The following is a 15637-nucleotide window of genomic DNA, read 5'->3' as shown; positions in this document are numbered from 1 at the left end:
TGGGGATCTCGGCTGGAGGGTGCTGCATAAAGCGGTGCCCTGCGATAAGTTCTTTAGTTTGTACACAGATCTCCCAGCCGCGTGTCACTTCTGCGGGCTGGAAGAGACCGTGTACCATATGTACGTGGAGTGTGTGAGGCTGCAACCCCTTTTCGCGTATTTGCGTGGGCTGCTTCTCGCCTTCTGGTTGCATTTCATTCCCACCCTATTCATATATGGTCATCCAGTAAGGAGGGGGGCACAGAGGGATGAGGATGTCCTTGTCAACTTGCTCCTGGGGCTGGCGAAAATTGCCATCCGTGGCTCCTGGAAAAGGGTGGCAGGAGGTTCTCCCAGGGCGGACTGCCTGGCTGTGTTTAGGGGGTACGTTCGTGCCCGGGTGAATATTGAAAAGGAATACGCACAGTCCACGGCAACCGTAGAGATGTTCCGGGACCGTTGGGCTCCGCGGGGTGTAAATGCCATCATTGATGAGGATGGCAATATATTGGTTTAACATGTATTGTCTGTTTGTAGTGTAGTAAATGTGTTAGTCACTGGGTTTGTAAATATTGTACAGCACCGACATTCGTAATAAAGAATTTTGTAAAAAAAAAAGAAAAAAAAAGCACCTCACTCCGTTCTACACTGTCCTACATCTTCTAGCACCTCACTCCGTTCTACACTGCCCTGCATCTCCTAGCACCTCACTCCATTCTACACTGCCCTGCATCTTCTAGCACCTCACTCCGTTCTACACTGCCCTGCATCTCCTAGCACATCACTCCGTTCTACACTGCCCTACGTCTCCTAGCACATCACTCCGTTCTACACTGCCCTGCATCTCCAAGCACCTCACTCCGTTCTACACTGCCCTGCATCTCCTAGCACATCACTCCGTTCTACACTGCCCTACATCTCCTAGCACATCACTCCGTTCTACACTGCCCTGCATCTTCTAGCACATCACTCCGTTCTACACTGCCCTGCATCTTCTAGCACATCACTCCGTTCTACACTGCGCTGCATCTCCTAGCACCTCACTCCGTTCTACACTGCCCTGCATCTCCTAGCACCTCACTCCGTTCTACACTGCCCTGCATCTCCTAGCACCTCACTCCGTTCTACACTGCCCTGCATCTCCTAGCGCATCACTCCGTTCTACACTGCCCTACATCTCCTAGCACATCACTCCGTTCTACACTGCCCTGCATCTCCTAGCACATCACTCCGTTCTACACTGCCCTGCATCTTCTAGCACATCACTCCGTTCTACACTGCCCTGCATCTTCTAGCACATCACTCCGTTCTACACTGCCCTGCATCTCCGAGCACCTCACTCCGTTCTACACTGCCCTGCATCTCCTAGCACATCACTCCGTTCTACACTGCCCCGTATCTCCTAGCACATCACTCTGTTCTACACTGCCCTGCATCTTCTAGCACATCACTCTGTTCTACACTGCCCTGCATCTCCTAGCACATCACTCTGTTCTACACTGCCCTGCATCTTCTAGCACATCACTCCGTTCTACACTGCCCTGCATCTTCTAGCACATCACTCTGTTCTACACTGCCCTACATCTCCTAGCACATCACTCTGTCCTACACTGCCCTGCATCTTCTAGCGCGTCACTCCGTTCTACACTGCCCTGCATCTTCTAGCACATCACTCCGTTCTACACTGCCCTGCATCTTCTAGCACATCACTCTGTTCTACACTGCCCTGCATCTCCTAGCACATCGCTCCGTTCTACACTGCCCTGCATCTCCTAGCACATCACTCTGTTCTACACTGCCCTGCATCTCCTAGCACATCACTCCGTTCTACACTGCCCTGCATCTCCTAGCACCTCACTCCGTTCTACACTGCCCTGCATCTCCTAGCACCTCACTCCGTTCTACACTGCCCTGCATCTCCTAGCACATCACTCCATTCTACACTGCCCTGCATCTCCTAGCACATCACTCTGTTCTACACTGCCCTGCATCTTCTAGCACATCACTCTGTTCTACACTGCCCTGCATCTCCTAGCACATCACTCTGTTCTACACTGCCCTGCATCTTCTAGCACATCACTCCGTTCTACACTGCCCTGCATCTTCTAGCACATCACTCTGTTCTACACTGCCCTACATCTCCTAGCACATCACTCTGTCCTACACTGCCCTGCATCTTCTAGCGCGTCACTCCGTTCTACACTGCCCTGCATCTTCTAGCACATCACTCCGTTCTACACTGCCCTGCATCTTCTAGCACATCACTCTGTTCTACACTGCCCTGCATCTCCTAGCACATCGCTCTGTTCTACACTGCCCTGCATCTTCTAGCACCTCACTCTGTTCTACACTGCCCTGCATCTTCTAGCACATCACTCTGTTCTACACTGCCCTACGTCTCCTAGCACGTCACTCCGTTCTACACTATCCTGCATCTCCTAGCACATCACTCTGTTCTACACTGCCCGACATCTCCTACCACATCACTCCGTTCTACACTGCCCTGCATCTCCTAGCACATCACTCTGTTCTACACTGCCCGACATCTCCTAGCACATCACTCCGTTCTACACTGCCCTGCATCTCCTAGCACATCACTCTGTTCTACACTGCCCTGCATCTCCTAGCACATCACTCTGTTCTACACTGCCCTACATCTCCTAGCACATCACTCCGTTCTACACTGCCCTGCATCTCCTAGCACATCACTCCGTTCTACACTGCCCTGCATCTCCTAGCACATCACTCCGTTCTACACTGCCCTGCATCTCCTAGCACATCACTCCGTTCTACACTGCCCTGCATCTCCTAGCACATCACTCCGTTCTACACTGCCCTGCATCTCCGAGCACCTCACTCCGTTCTACACTGCCCTGCATCTTCTAGCACATCACTCCGTTCTACACTGCCCTGCATCTCCTAGCACATCACTCCGTTCTACACTGCCCTGCATCTCCTAGCACATCACTCTGTTCTACACTGCCCGACATCTCCTAGCACATCACTCCGTTCTACACTGCCCTGCATCTCCTAGCACATCACTCTGTTCTACACTGCCCTGCATCTCCTAGCACATCACTCTGTTCTACACTGCCCTACATCTCCTAGCACATCACTCCGTTCTACACTGCCCTGCATCTCCTAGCACCTCACCCCGTTCTACACTGCCCTGCATCTCCTAGCACCTCACTCCGTTCTACACTGCCCTGCATCTCCTAGCACATCACTCCGTTCTACACTGCCCTGCATCTCCTAGCACCTCACTCCGTTCTACACTGCCCTGCATCTCCTAGCACCTCACTCCGTTCTACACTGCCCTGCATCTCCGAGCACCTCACTCCGTTCTACACTGCCCTGCATCTCCGAGCACCTCACTCCGTTCTACACTGCCCTGCATCTCCGAGCACCTCACTCCGTTCTACACTGCCCTGCATCTCCTAGCACCTCACTCCGTTCTACACTGCCCTGCATCTCCTAGCACCTCACTCCGTTCTACACTGCCCTGCATCTCCTAGCACCTCACTCCGTTCTACACTGCCCTGCATCTCCTAGCACATCACTCCGTTCTACACTGCCCTGCATCTCCTAGCACATCACTCCGTTCTACACTGCCCTGCATCTCCTAGCACATCACTCCGTTCTACACTGCCCTGCATCTCCTGGCACATCACTCTGTTCTACACTGCCCTGCATCTCCTAGCACATCACTCTGTTCTACACTGCCCTGCATCTCCTAGCACATCACTCTGTTCTACACTGCCCTACGTCTCCTAGCACATCACTCCGTTCTACACTGCCCTGCATCTCCTAGCACATCACTCTGTTCTACACTGCCCTGCATCTCCTAGCACATCACTCCGTTCTACACTGCCCTGCATCTCCTAGCACCTCACTCCGTTCTACACTGCCCTGCATCTCCTAGCACATCACTCCGTTCTACACTGCCCTGCATCTCCTAGCACATCACTCCGTTCTACACTGCCCTGCATCTCCTAGCACATCACTCCGTTCTACACTGCCCTGCATCTCCTAGCACATCACTCTGTTCTACACTGCCCTGCATCTCCTAGCACATCACTCTGTTCTACACTGCCCTGCATCTCCTAGCACATCACTCTGTTCTACACTGCCCTACGTCTCCTAGCACATCACTCCGTTCTACACTGCCCTACGTCTCCTAGTACATCACTCCGTTCTACACTGCCCTACATCTCCTAGCACCTCACTCTGTTCTACACTGCCCTGCATCTCCTAGCACATCACTCTGTTCTACACTGCCCTGCATCTCCTAGCACATCACTCTGTTCTACACTGCCCTACATCTCCTAGCACCTCACTGTGGGCAATGGCCAACCGTCTGGGTTCGGTAATTGGACAGGTGGTCCATCCTGACCAATCTTACACAGTCCCGGGCCGCTCCATCCAGGACAATGTCCACCTAGTACGGGACCTGATCCACCTACTCCAGGAGACTGGGACTCCGGCAGCATTTCTTTCTCTTGACCAGGAGAAGGCTTTTGACCGGGTGGACCACAGTTTCCTGGTGGGCACCCTGCAGGCTTTTGGGCTCGGACCACACTTTGTGGCCCGAGTTCGGCTCCTGTACTCTGCCGCAGAGTGCCTAGTTAAGATTAACGGATCATTGACAGGACCTATCCACTTCCGAAGAGGAGTGCGTCAAGGGTGCCCCATGTCCGGTCAACTGTATGCGATCTGTGTCGAGCCATTCCTCGGCCTTCTTCGGCGAAGGCTGACAGGTCTGGTTCTGCGCGAACCGGACATGGGTGTCGTCCTCTCGGCCTACGCCGATGACGTACTCCCCATGATGACAGACCCCTGTGACCTGCGGAGGATGCGCGAGTGCCAAGATGTTTTCTCGGCGGCATCCTCCGCCAGGGTCAACTGGGCGAAATGTTCTGGACTCTTAGTAGGTCAGTGGCAGGTGGACTCCCTGCCGGAGGAGATGAAAGCTTTTGAGTGGAGCACCAGACGTCTTCTCTATCTGGGAGTCTACCTGAGTCCTCCTGGGGAGACCTGGCTGGCGAACTGGCAGGACCTGGAGACAAAGGTCATGGCCCGGCTAGGGCGCTGGTCAGGCCTTCTCAGGGTGCTTTCCTATCGAGGCAGGGTGGTGGTCATAAACAAGCTGGTGGCCTCCATGTTGTGGTACCGGATGGTCACCTTGGCCCCCCCTGCCCCTTTTGTCGCAAGAATGCAGAGGAAGCTAGTGGACTTCTTCTGGGGAAACAGGAAGCACTGGGTCTCTGCAGCGGTTCTGAGTCTCCCAGAAGGAGAGGGCGGACAGTCGCTGGTGTGTGTACGCACGCGACTGGCGGCTCTCCGCCTCAGGACTCTGCAGAGATTCCTGTACGCCGAGCACCCTCCCAGGTGGCACGTGTTGGCGATTTTTCTTCCTCCGGAGGGGCTGCTGTCTTGCCGAAGATATGCAGCTACCACCGGTGGGCGTCAGCCGTGCTGCTTTGCAGAGGCTGCCCGGCTTCTATCAGGACCTACTGAGAGTCTGGAACATGGTTGCCTCAGGCTGGGAATCCCCTCCTCTGGCAGAGGGCGGGGTCCTGGCCGACCCTTGCCCTGTCTCAACGGATGTCAGTGCGGCTCAGGTGTGTGGAACGACTCGGGCTGAGCTGCTCGTCAGGCCCAGGCCCCGCAGCCTTGCCCGAGAGACGAATCCACACAACTTGAGCCGTCTTTCATCAACACCCACAATCCCATTCAGGGATGCAGGCAGGAGGTATCTTTATGGGCTGCTGCTCCACACCCTCCACTTCCTAGCATTTGTCCACCGTCCCGACACGCCATGGCGGTCGGTCTTTCCACCTGGAGGTGAGGGGGGTCCCCAATGGAAGTCCCTCTACAAGGGAGTCCTTCCCATGCACCTTGGGGATCTCGGCTGGAGGGTGCTGCATAAAGCGGTGCCCTGTGATAAGTTCTTTAGTTTGTACACGGATCTCCCAGCCGCGTGTCACTTCTGCGGGCTGGAGGAGACCGTGTACCATATGTACGTGGAGTGTGTGAGGCTGCAACCCCTTTTCGCGTATTTGCGTGGGCTGCTTCTCGCCTTCTGGTTGCATTTCAGTCCCACCCTATTCATATATGGTCATCCAGTAAGGAGGGGGGCACAGAGGGATGAGGATGTCCTTGTCAACTTGCTCCTGGGGCTGGCGAAAATTGCCATCCGTGGCTCCTGGAAAAGGGTGGCAGGAGGTTCTCCCAGGGCGGACTGCCTGGCTATGTTTAGGGGGTACGTTCGTGCCCGGGTGAATATTGAAAAGGAATACGCACAGTCCACGGCAACCGTAGAGATGTTCCGGGACCGTTGGGCTCCGCGGGGTGTAAATGCCATCATTGATGAGGATGGCAATATATTGGTTTAACATGTATTGTCTGTTTGTAGTGTAGTAAATGTGTTAGTCACTGGGTTTGTAAATATTGTACAGCACCGACATTCGTAATAAAGAATTTTGTAAAAAAAAATAAAAAAAAAGCACCTCACTCCGTTCTACACTGTCCTACATCTTCTAGCACCTCACTCCGTTCTACACTGCCCTGCATCTCCTAGCACCTCACTCCGTTCACACTGCCCTGCATCTTCTAGCACCTCACTCCGTTCTACACTGCCCTGCATCTCCTAGCACCTCACTCCGTTCTACACTGCCCTGCATCTCCTAGCACATCACTCCGTTCTACACTGCCCTGCATCTCCTAGCACATCACTCCGTTCTACACTGCCCTACATCTCCTAGCACATCACTCTGTTCTACACTGCCCTGCATCTTCTAGCACATCACTCCGTTCTACACTGCCCTGCATCTTCTAGCACATCACTCCGTTCTACACTGCCCTGCATCTCCTAGCACCTCACTCCGTTCTACGCTGCCCTGCATCTCCTAGCACCTCACTCTGTTCTACACTGCCCTGCATCTCCTAGCACCTCACTCCGTTCTACACTGCCCTGCATCTCCTAGCACATCACTCCGTTCTACACTGCCCTGCATCTCCTAGCACCTCACTCCGTTCTACACTGCCCTGCATCTTCTAGCACCTCACTCCGTTCTACACTGCCCTGCATCTCCTAGCACCTCACTCCGTTCTACACTGCCCTGCATCTCCGAGCACATCACTCCGTTCTACACTGCCCTGCATCTCCTAGCACATCACTCCGTTCTACACTGCCCTACATCTCCTAGCACATCACTCTGTTCTACACTGCCCTGCATCTTCTAGCACATCACTCCGTTCTACACTGCCCTGCATCTTCTAGCACATCACTCCGTTCTACACTGCCCTGCATCTCCTAGCACCTTACTCCGTTCTACGCTGCCCTGCATCTCCTAGCACCTCACTCTGTTCTACACTGCCCTGCATCTCCTAGCACCTCACTCCGTTCTACACTGCCCTGCATCTCCTAGCACATCACTCCGTTCTACACTGCCCTACATCTCCTAGCACATCACTCCGTTCTACACTGCCCTGCATCTCCTAGCACATCACTCCGTTCTACACTGCCCTGCATCTTCTAGCACATCACTCCGTTCTACACTGCCCTGCATCTTCTAGCACATCACTCCGTTCTACACTGCCCTGCATCTCCTAGCACATCACTCCGTTCTACACTGCCCTGCATCTTCTAGCACATCACTCCGTTCTACACTGCCCTGCATCTCCTAGCACATCACTCCGTTCTACACTGCCCTGCATCTCCGAGCACCTCACTCCGTTCTACACTGCCCTGCATCTCCTAGCACATCACTCCGTTCTACACTGCCCTGCATCTCCTAGCACATCACTCTGTTCTACACTGCCCTGCATCTTCTAGCACATCACTCTGTTCTACACTGCCCTGCATCTCCTAGCACATCACTCTGTTCTACACTGCCCTGCATCTTCTAGCACATCACTCCGTTCTACACTGCCCTGCATCTTCTAGCACATCACTCTGTTCTACACTGCCCTACATCTCCTAGCACATCACTCTGTCCTACACTGCCCTGCATCTTCTAGCGCGTCACTCCGTTCTACACTGCCCTGCATCTTCTAGCACATCACTCCGTTCTACACTGCCCTGCATCTTCTAGCACATCACTCTGTTCTACACTGCCCTGCATCTCCTAGCACATCGCTCTGTTCTACACTGCCCTGCATCTTCTAGCACCTCACTCTGTTCTACACTGCCCTACATCTCCTAGCACATCACTCCGTTCTACACTGCCCTGCATCTCCTAGCACCTCACCCCGTTCTACACTGCCCTGCATCTCCTAGCACCTCACTCCGTTCTACACTGCCCTACATCTCCTAGCACATCACTCCGTTCTACACTGCCCTACATCTCCTAGCACCTCACTCTGTTCTACACTGCCCTGCATCTTCTAGCACATCACTCAGTTCTACACTGCCCTACATCTCCTAGCACATCACTCCGATCTGCACTGCCCTGCATCTCCTAGCACATCACTCCGTTCTACACTGCCCTGCATCTCCGAGCACATCACTCCGTTCTACACTACCCTGCATCTCCTAGCACATCACTCTGTCCTACACTGCCCTGCATCTTCTAGCGCGTCACTCCGTTCTACACTGCCCTGCATCTTCTAGCGCGTCACTCCGTTCTACACTGCCCTGCATCTTCTAGCACATCACTCTGTTCTACACTGCCCTGCATCTCCTAGCACATCGCTCTGTTCTACACTGCCCTGCATCTTCTAGCACCTCACTCTGTTCTACACTGCCCTGCATCTTCTAGCACATCACTCTGTTCTACACTGCCCTACGTCTCCTAGCACGTCACTCCGTTCTACACTGCCCTGCATCTCCTAGCACATCACTCTGTTCTACACTGCCCTACGTCTCCTAGCACATCACTCCGTTCTACACTATCCTGCATCTCCTAGCACATCACTCTGTTCTACACTGCCCGACATCTCCTAGCACATCACTCCGTTCTACACTGCCCTGCATCTCCTAGCACATCACTCTGTTCTACACTGCCCGACATCTCCTAGCACATCACTCCGTTCTACACTGCCCTGCATCTCCTAGCACATCACTCTGTTCTACACTGCCCTGCATCTCCCAGCACATCACTCTGTTCTACACTGCCCTACATCTCCTAGCACATCACTCCGTTCTACACTGCCCTGCATCTCCTAGCACCTCACCCCGTTCTACACTGCCCTGCATCTCCTAGCACCTCACTCCGTTCTACACTGCCCTACATCTCCTAGCACATCACTCCGTTCTACACTGCCCTACATCTCCTAGCACCTCACTCTGTTCTACACTGCCCTGCATCTCCTAGCACCTCACTCCGTTCTACACTGCCCTACATCTCCTAGCACATCACTCCGATCTGCACTGCCCTGCATCTCCTAGCACATCACTCCGTTCTACACTGCCCTGCATCTCCGAGCACATCACTCCGTTCTACACTACCCTGCATCTCCTAGCACATCACTCTGTCCTACACTGCCCTGCATCTTCTAGCGCGTCACTCTGTCCTACACTGCCCTGCATCTCCTAGCACATCACTCCGTTCTACACTGCCCTGCATCTCCTAGCACATCACTCCGTTCTACACTGCCCTGCATCTTCTAGCACATCACTCCGTTCTACACTGCCCTGCATCTTCTAGCACCTCACTCCGTTCTACGCTGCCCTGCATCTCCTAGCACCTCACTCTGTTCTACACTGCCCTGCATCTCCTAGCACCTCACTCCGTTCTACACTGCCCTGCATCTCCTAGCACATCACTCCGTTCTACACTGCCCTACATCTCCTAGCACATCACTCCGTTCTACACTGCCCTGCATCTTCTAGCGCGTCACTCCGTTCTACACTGCCCTGCATCTTCTAGCACATCACTCCGTTCTACACTGCCCTGCATCTCCTAGCACATCGCTCTGTTTTACACTGCCCTGCATCTTCTAGCACCTCACTCTGTTCTACACTGCCCTGCATCTTCTAGCACATCACTCTGTTCTACACTGCCCTACGTCTCCTAGCACATCACTCCGTTCTACACTATCCTGCATCTCCTAGCACATCACTCTGTTCTACACTGCCCTGCATCTTCTAGCGCGTCACTCCGTTCTACACTGCCCTGCATCTTCTAGCGCGTCACTCTGTTCTACACTGCCTTGCATGTTCCAGAGCGTTGCTCCATTGTACACTGTCCTACATCTTCTAGCACCTCACTCCATTCTACACTGCCCTGCATCTTCTAGAGCGTCACTCCGTTCTACACGGCTCTGCATCTTCTAGCACGTCACTCCGTTCTACACTATCCTGCATCTCCTAGCACATCACTCTGTTCTACACTGCCCGACATCTCCTAGCACATCACTCCGTTCTACACTGCCCTGCATCTTCTAGCACATCACTCTGTCCTACACTGCCCTGCATCTTCTAGCGCGTCACTCCGTTCTACACTGCCCTGCATCTTCTAGCGCGTCACTCTGTTCTACACTGCCTTGCATGTTCCAGAGCGTTGCTCCATTGTACACTGTCCTACATCTTCTAGCACCTCACTCCATTCTACACTGCCCTGCATCTTCTAGAGCGTCACTCCGTTCTACACTGCTCTGCATCTTCTAGCACGTCACTCCGTTCCACACTGCCCTACATCTCCTAGCACCTCACTCTGTTCTACACTGCCCTGCATCTCCTAGCACATCACTCAGTTCTACACTGCCCTGCATCTTCTAGCACATCACTCTGTCCTACACTGCCCTACGTCTCCTAGCACATCACTCTGTCCTACACTGCCCTGCATCTTCTAGCGCGTCACTCCGTTCTACACTGCCCTGCATCTTCTAGCGCGTCACTCTGTTCTACACTGCCTTGCATGTTCCAGAGCGTTGCTCCATTGTACACTGTCCTACATCTTCTAGCACCTCACTCCATTCTACACTGCCCTGCATCTTCTAGAGCGTCACTCCGTTCTACACTGCCCCGCATGTTCTGGCACGTTGCTGTGTTCTGCACTGTCCGACATCTTCGAGCACCTCACTCCGTTCTGCACTGCCCTGCATGTTCTAACCACCAATGAAGCTCTTTCAGACCTATACATTTAATAAAGCTTCTGATCAATTAAAGACACATTGACTTAGAAAAGAAAGCAAAAAGTTTGGATAATTACATTTGCAGCAATAAAATAGATGCTAGATATCTGACCTAAATTTCTGGAGTTGCTCAGCGGGTCAGACAGTATCTGAGGTGGACAAAACACACAACTAATCTTTCAGATCAGTAGCCTTTGGCAGATGAAGGTCATTGGAAGACAAGTTTGCCACTTATTATTATTGTTGCTGCCTGAGTTTCTCCATCACTTGTATTTATTTCAGGTTTTCTATTTTATGTCTGTAACATCTGAGATGTAATCAACTTGTTTTTCATAATTTCCTTTAAAAAGCATTGAATCAGTGAGAAAATGAAGCTGCCATCCCTCTTTTCACTGACTGAAGTGTGGCTTCCGATGTGGTGGATTGTGCTCCTGTATTACTCCCTCGGCTTAAAGAGAAGACTCCCGGAATGTGCATGGGAAGAATAGGGTCCCACAGCCGGACATGGCAGAGCTGATCTACCTGCTGGTGTGGGGAATGGTGGGGCTAGGGAAGGGCAGGAAAACGGCGCTGCGGGACGCACCAATATGTTGGGCACAGTTATCACCAGTAACGGTAAATTCGCGGGCAAACTTGGGACGGGAAGGCGGCATCACTGAGTTTGGTGGAGGGCCGAGGGAGAGTGGAAGGGAGGGAGAGGGGAGGAAGGGAGAAGGGAAGGGAAGGAAGTGGAGGAAGGGGAGGGAGAGTGGAAGGGAGGGAGGGGAAGGGAGAGGGGGGAAGGGAGAGGGGGGAAGGGAGAGGGGGGAAGGGAGAGGGGAGGGGAGAGAGAGGGGAGAGAGAGGGGAGGGAGAGGGGAGGGAGAGGGAAGGGAGAGGGGAAGAGAGGGAGAGGGGAGGGAGGGAAAGGGTAATGGAGGGAAGGGGAGGAGAAGGGAGGGGAAGGGAGAGGGGAGGGGAAGGGAGGGGGGAGGGACGGAGGGGAGGGAGAGGGGAGGGAAGGAGGGGTAGGAGAGGGGAGGGAGAGAGGGGAGGGAGAGGGGAGGGAGAGAGGGGAGGGAGGGGGGGAGGGAGAGAGGGGAGGGAGGGGGGGAGGGAGAGGGGGGAGGGAGAGGGGAGGGGAAGGAAGGGGAGGGGAAGGAAGGGGAGGGGAAGGAAGGGGAGGGGAGAGAGGGAGGGGAGGGGAAGGGAGGGGAGGGGAAGGGAGGGGAAGGGAGGGGAGGGGAAGGAAGGGGAGGGAAGAGAGGGGGGAGGGAAGAGAAGGGAAGGAGAGGGGAAGAGAGGGAGAGGGGAGGGAGGGAAAGGGTAAGGGAGGGAAGGGGAGGGAGAGAGAGGGGAGAGAGGGAGAGGGGAAGGGGAGGAAGGGAGAGGGGGAGGGAGGGAGGGGGAGGAAGGGAGAGGGGGAGGGAGGGGGGGGGGAAGAGAGAGGAGGGAGAGGGGAAGAGAGGGAGAGGGGAGGGAGGGAGAGGGTAAGGGAGGGAAGGGGAGGGGGAGAGGGGAGGGGAGGGGAGGCAGAGGGGAGGGAGGAGAGAGAGAGGGGAGGGGAAGGGAGGGGAGGGGAAGGGAAGGGGAGGGGAAGGGAAGGGAAAGGGAAGGGAGGGGAGGGAGAGGGAAAGGAGAGGGAAGGGAGAGGGAAGGGAGAGGGAAGGGAGGGAGAGGGGAGGGAGAGGGGAGGGAGAGGGGAGGGAGGGGAGAGAGAGGGGAGAGAGAGGGGAGGGAGAGGGGAGGGAGAGGGGAGGGAGAGGGAGAGAGAGGGGAGGGAGGGGGAGAGAGAGGGGAGGGAGGGGAAGAGAGATGGGAGAGAGAGGGGAGGGAGGGGGGGAGAGAGAGGGGAGGGAGGGGGGGAGAGAGAGGGGAGGGAGGGGGGAGAGAGAGGGGAGGGAGGGAGGGGAAGGGAGAGGGGAGGGGAAGGGAAGGGAAGGGAAGGGAAGGGAGGGGAGGGAGAGGGAGAAGGGAGAAGGGAGAAGGGAGAAGGGAGGGGAGGGGAGGGGAGAGGGGGAAGGGGGAGGGGAGGGGAGGGGAGGGGAGGGGAAGGGGAGGGGAGGAGGGGGGACGGGAGGGGAGAGGAGGGGAAGAGGAGGGGAGGGGAAGAGGAGGGGAGGGAGAGGAGAGGGAGGGAGGGGAGAGGGAGGAGAGGGAGGGAGGGGAGAGAGAGGGGAGGGAGGGGAGAGAGAGGGGAGGGAGGGAGGGGAAGGGAGAGGGGAGGGGAAGGGAAGGGAAGGGAAGGGAGGGGAGGGAGAGGGAGAAGGGAGAAGGGAGAAGGGAGGGGAGGGGAGAGGGGGAAGGGGGAGGGGAGGGGAGAGGGGGAAGGGAGAAGGGAGAAGGGAGGGGAGGGGAGAGGGGGAAGGGGGAGGGGAGGGGAGAGGGGGAGGGGGAGGGGAGGGGAGAGGGGGAGGGGGAGGGGAGGGGAGGGAGGGGGAGGGAGGGGAGGGAGGGGAGAGGGGGAGGGGAGGGGGAGGGAAGGGAAGGGAGGGGAGGGGAGGGGTGGGGAGGGGAGGAGGATGGGTGAGGGAGGGTGGGGAGGGGGAGGGGGGAGGGTGGAGGAGGGGAGGAAGGGGAGGGAAGGGAGGAGGGGAGGTAGGGGGAGGGAGGGGAGGGGAGGAAGGGTGGATGGGTGGTGGGGGAGGAGGGGTGGGGGGGTGGGGGAGGGGGGGGAGGATGGGGGGTGGGAGGGGGAGGTTGGGGGTGGTGGGGGTGTGGGGAGGGGGTGGTGGGTGGGGGGGTGGTGGGGGGAGGGGGAGGGGGGTGGGAGGGGGAGGGAGGGGGGAGGTGGGGAGGGAGGGGGGGAGGAAGGGGGAGGGAGGGGGAGGAAGGGGGGGAGGAAGGGGGAGGGAGGGGAGGAGGGAGGGGGGGAGGAGGGGGAGGAAGGGGGGAAGGGGGAGGGAGGGGGAGGAGGGAGGGGGGGAGGAGGGGGAGGAAGGGGGGAGGGAGGGGGAGGAAGGGGGGAGGGGGAGGGAGGGGGGAGGAGGGGAGTGGGGAGGGAGGGGGAGGAAGGGGAGGGGGGAGGGGGAGGGAGGGGGAGGAAGGGGGGGAGGGAGGGGGAGGAAGGGGGGGAGGGAGGGGGAGGGAGGGGGGGAGGGAGGGGGAGGGAGGGGGGGAGGGGGAGGGAGGGGGAGGGAGGGGGGGAGGAGGGGGGAGGAGGGGAGGGGGAGGAAGGGGAGGGGTGGGGAGGGAGGGAAGGGGCAGTCGCGGTGGTGGGGGAGCCGGCTGGAGCGTACAGAGGCTGGGAGGGAATGAAGGAGAAGGGGCGCCCCGGGGGTGACAGGAATAAGGGCGGGCGCGGGGAGGCAGAACCCGACAATGGTTCATGTGCGGCGGGGGGAGGCTGGACACGGGACCGGCCCCCGAGCTTCACCGGTAACCTCCGTCCTCCGGGGTTGGGGAGACGGAAACGACAGACCCCGCGGCCGTTACCTGGCGGAGTCCGCAGACCCCCCTCTCTCCGAGAAGCTTTGGAGCCGGAGCGCGTTCCCATGTTTCTTCTCGGCGTCGTGGCTGACTGGGCGGACCTGACCCAGCTCAGCCCGCAACTGGCAACCGGCGCCCTGACAACGGCCGGGGCCTGGCAACCGGCGCCCTGACAACGGCCGGGGCCTGGCAACCACCGGTACGTGGTAACCACCGGCGCCCTGACAACGGCCGGGGCCTGGCAACCACCGGTACGTGGTAACCACCGGCGCCCTGACAACGGCCGGGGCCTGGCAACCACCGGTACGTGGTAACCACCGGCGCCCTGACAACGACTGGGGCCTGGCAACCGGCGCCCTGACAACGGCCGGGGCCTGGCAACCACCGGTACGTGGTAACCAGTGGCGCCCTGACAACGGCCGGGGCCTGACAATCACCGGTATGTGGTAACCACTGGCGCCCTGACAACGACTGGGGTCTGGTAACCGGCGCCCTGACAACGGCCGGGGCCTGGCAACCACCGGTACGTGGTAACCACCGGCGCCCTGACAACGGCCGGGGCCTGGCAACCACCGGTACGTGGTAACCACCGGCGCCCTGACAACGACTGGGGCCTGGCAACCGGCGCCCTGACAACGGCCGGGGCCTGGCAACCACCGGTACGTGGTAACCAGTGGCGCCCTGACAACGGCCGGGGCCTGACAATCACCGGTATGTGGTAACCACTGGCGCCCTGACAACGACTGGGGTCTGGTAACCGGCGCCCTGACAACGGCCGGGGCCTGGCAACCACCGGTACGTGGTAACCTCTGGTGCCCTGACAACTGCCTGGTCCTGGCAACTGACACCTTGACAACGGCCGGGGCCTGGCAACTGGCGCGCTGACAACATCTGAACTTTAAGTCGTCGTCATGGGCACTGTCTTTCGGTGTTTCTAAGGGTGCCGAGTTCTGGAGCTGGCCAGCGTCATCACTCCACTCAGTGCCCACCCTGCAGGCGTGCCTTGCCTTGCCAAGGACCGTTATCCATGGGACTGGGTGAGGGTGAACGGCTCCGGGCTAAAGATCACCTTGGTGAGGAGCTGGCGGGAAGAAACAGGGGCGTGGGAATGGTAGGCTATTTGGGCATTGTAAATTGGCCCTTGTTTAGGCTAGGATAAATAGGTGTATTGA

The 15637-nt window shown here is 57.2% G+C and overlaps 1 protein-coding gene across 4 annotated transcripts in view; it reads right to left on the bottom strand.

Moving 5' to 3' along the window:
• The window catches only part of mycbpap (mycbp associated protein), a 183191-nt gene extending 168642 nt beyond the window's left edge, over positions 1 to 14549 (bottom strand). For 3 of the 4 annotated variants that reach the window (XM_072242039.1, XM_072242041.1, XM_072242042.1), the window contains exon 1: positions 14472 to 14542. In XM_072242039.1, the coding sequence (XP_072098140.1) occupies positions 14472 to 14532 (61 nt within the window). In that variant the 5' untranslated portion in view covers positions 14533 to 14542. Of the gene's footprint in view, positions 1 to 14471 lie in introns of all 4 variants that reach the window. The other variant, XM_072242040.1, reaches the window with a different exon arrangement.
• Between the last annotated feature and the right edge of the window lie 1088 nt (positions 14550 to 15637).

Source organism: Mobula birostris, chromosome 24 (genome assembly GCF_030028105.1).
Source record: "Mobula birostris isolate sMobBir1 chromosome 24, sMobBir1.hap1, whole genome shotgun sequence".
Lineage (NCBI taxonomy): Eukaryota > Metazoa > Chordata > Chondrichthyes > Myliobatiformes > Myliobatidae > Mobula > Mobula birostris.
Note: the sequence above shows the minus strand (reverse complement) of the source record. Positions and strands in the feature narration are given on the sequence as shown.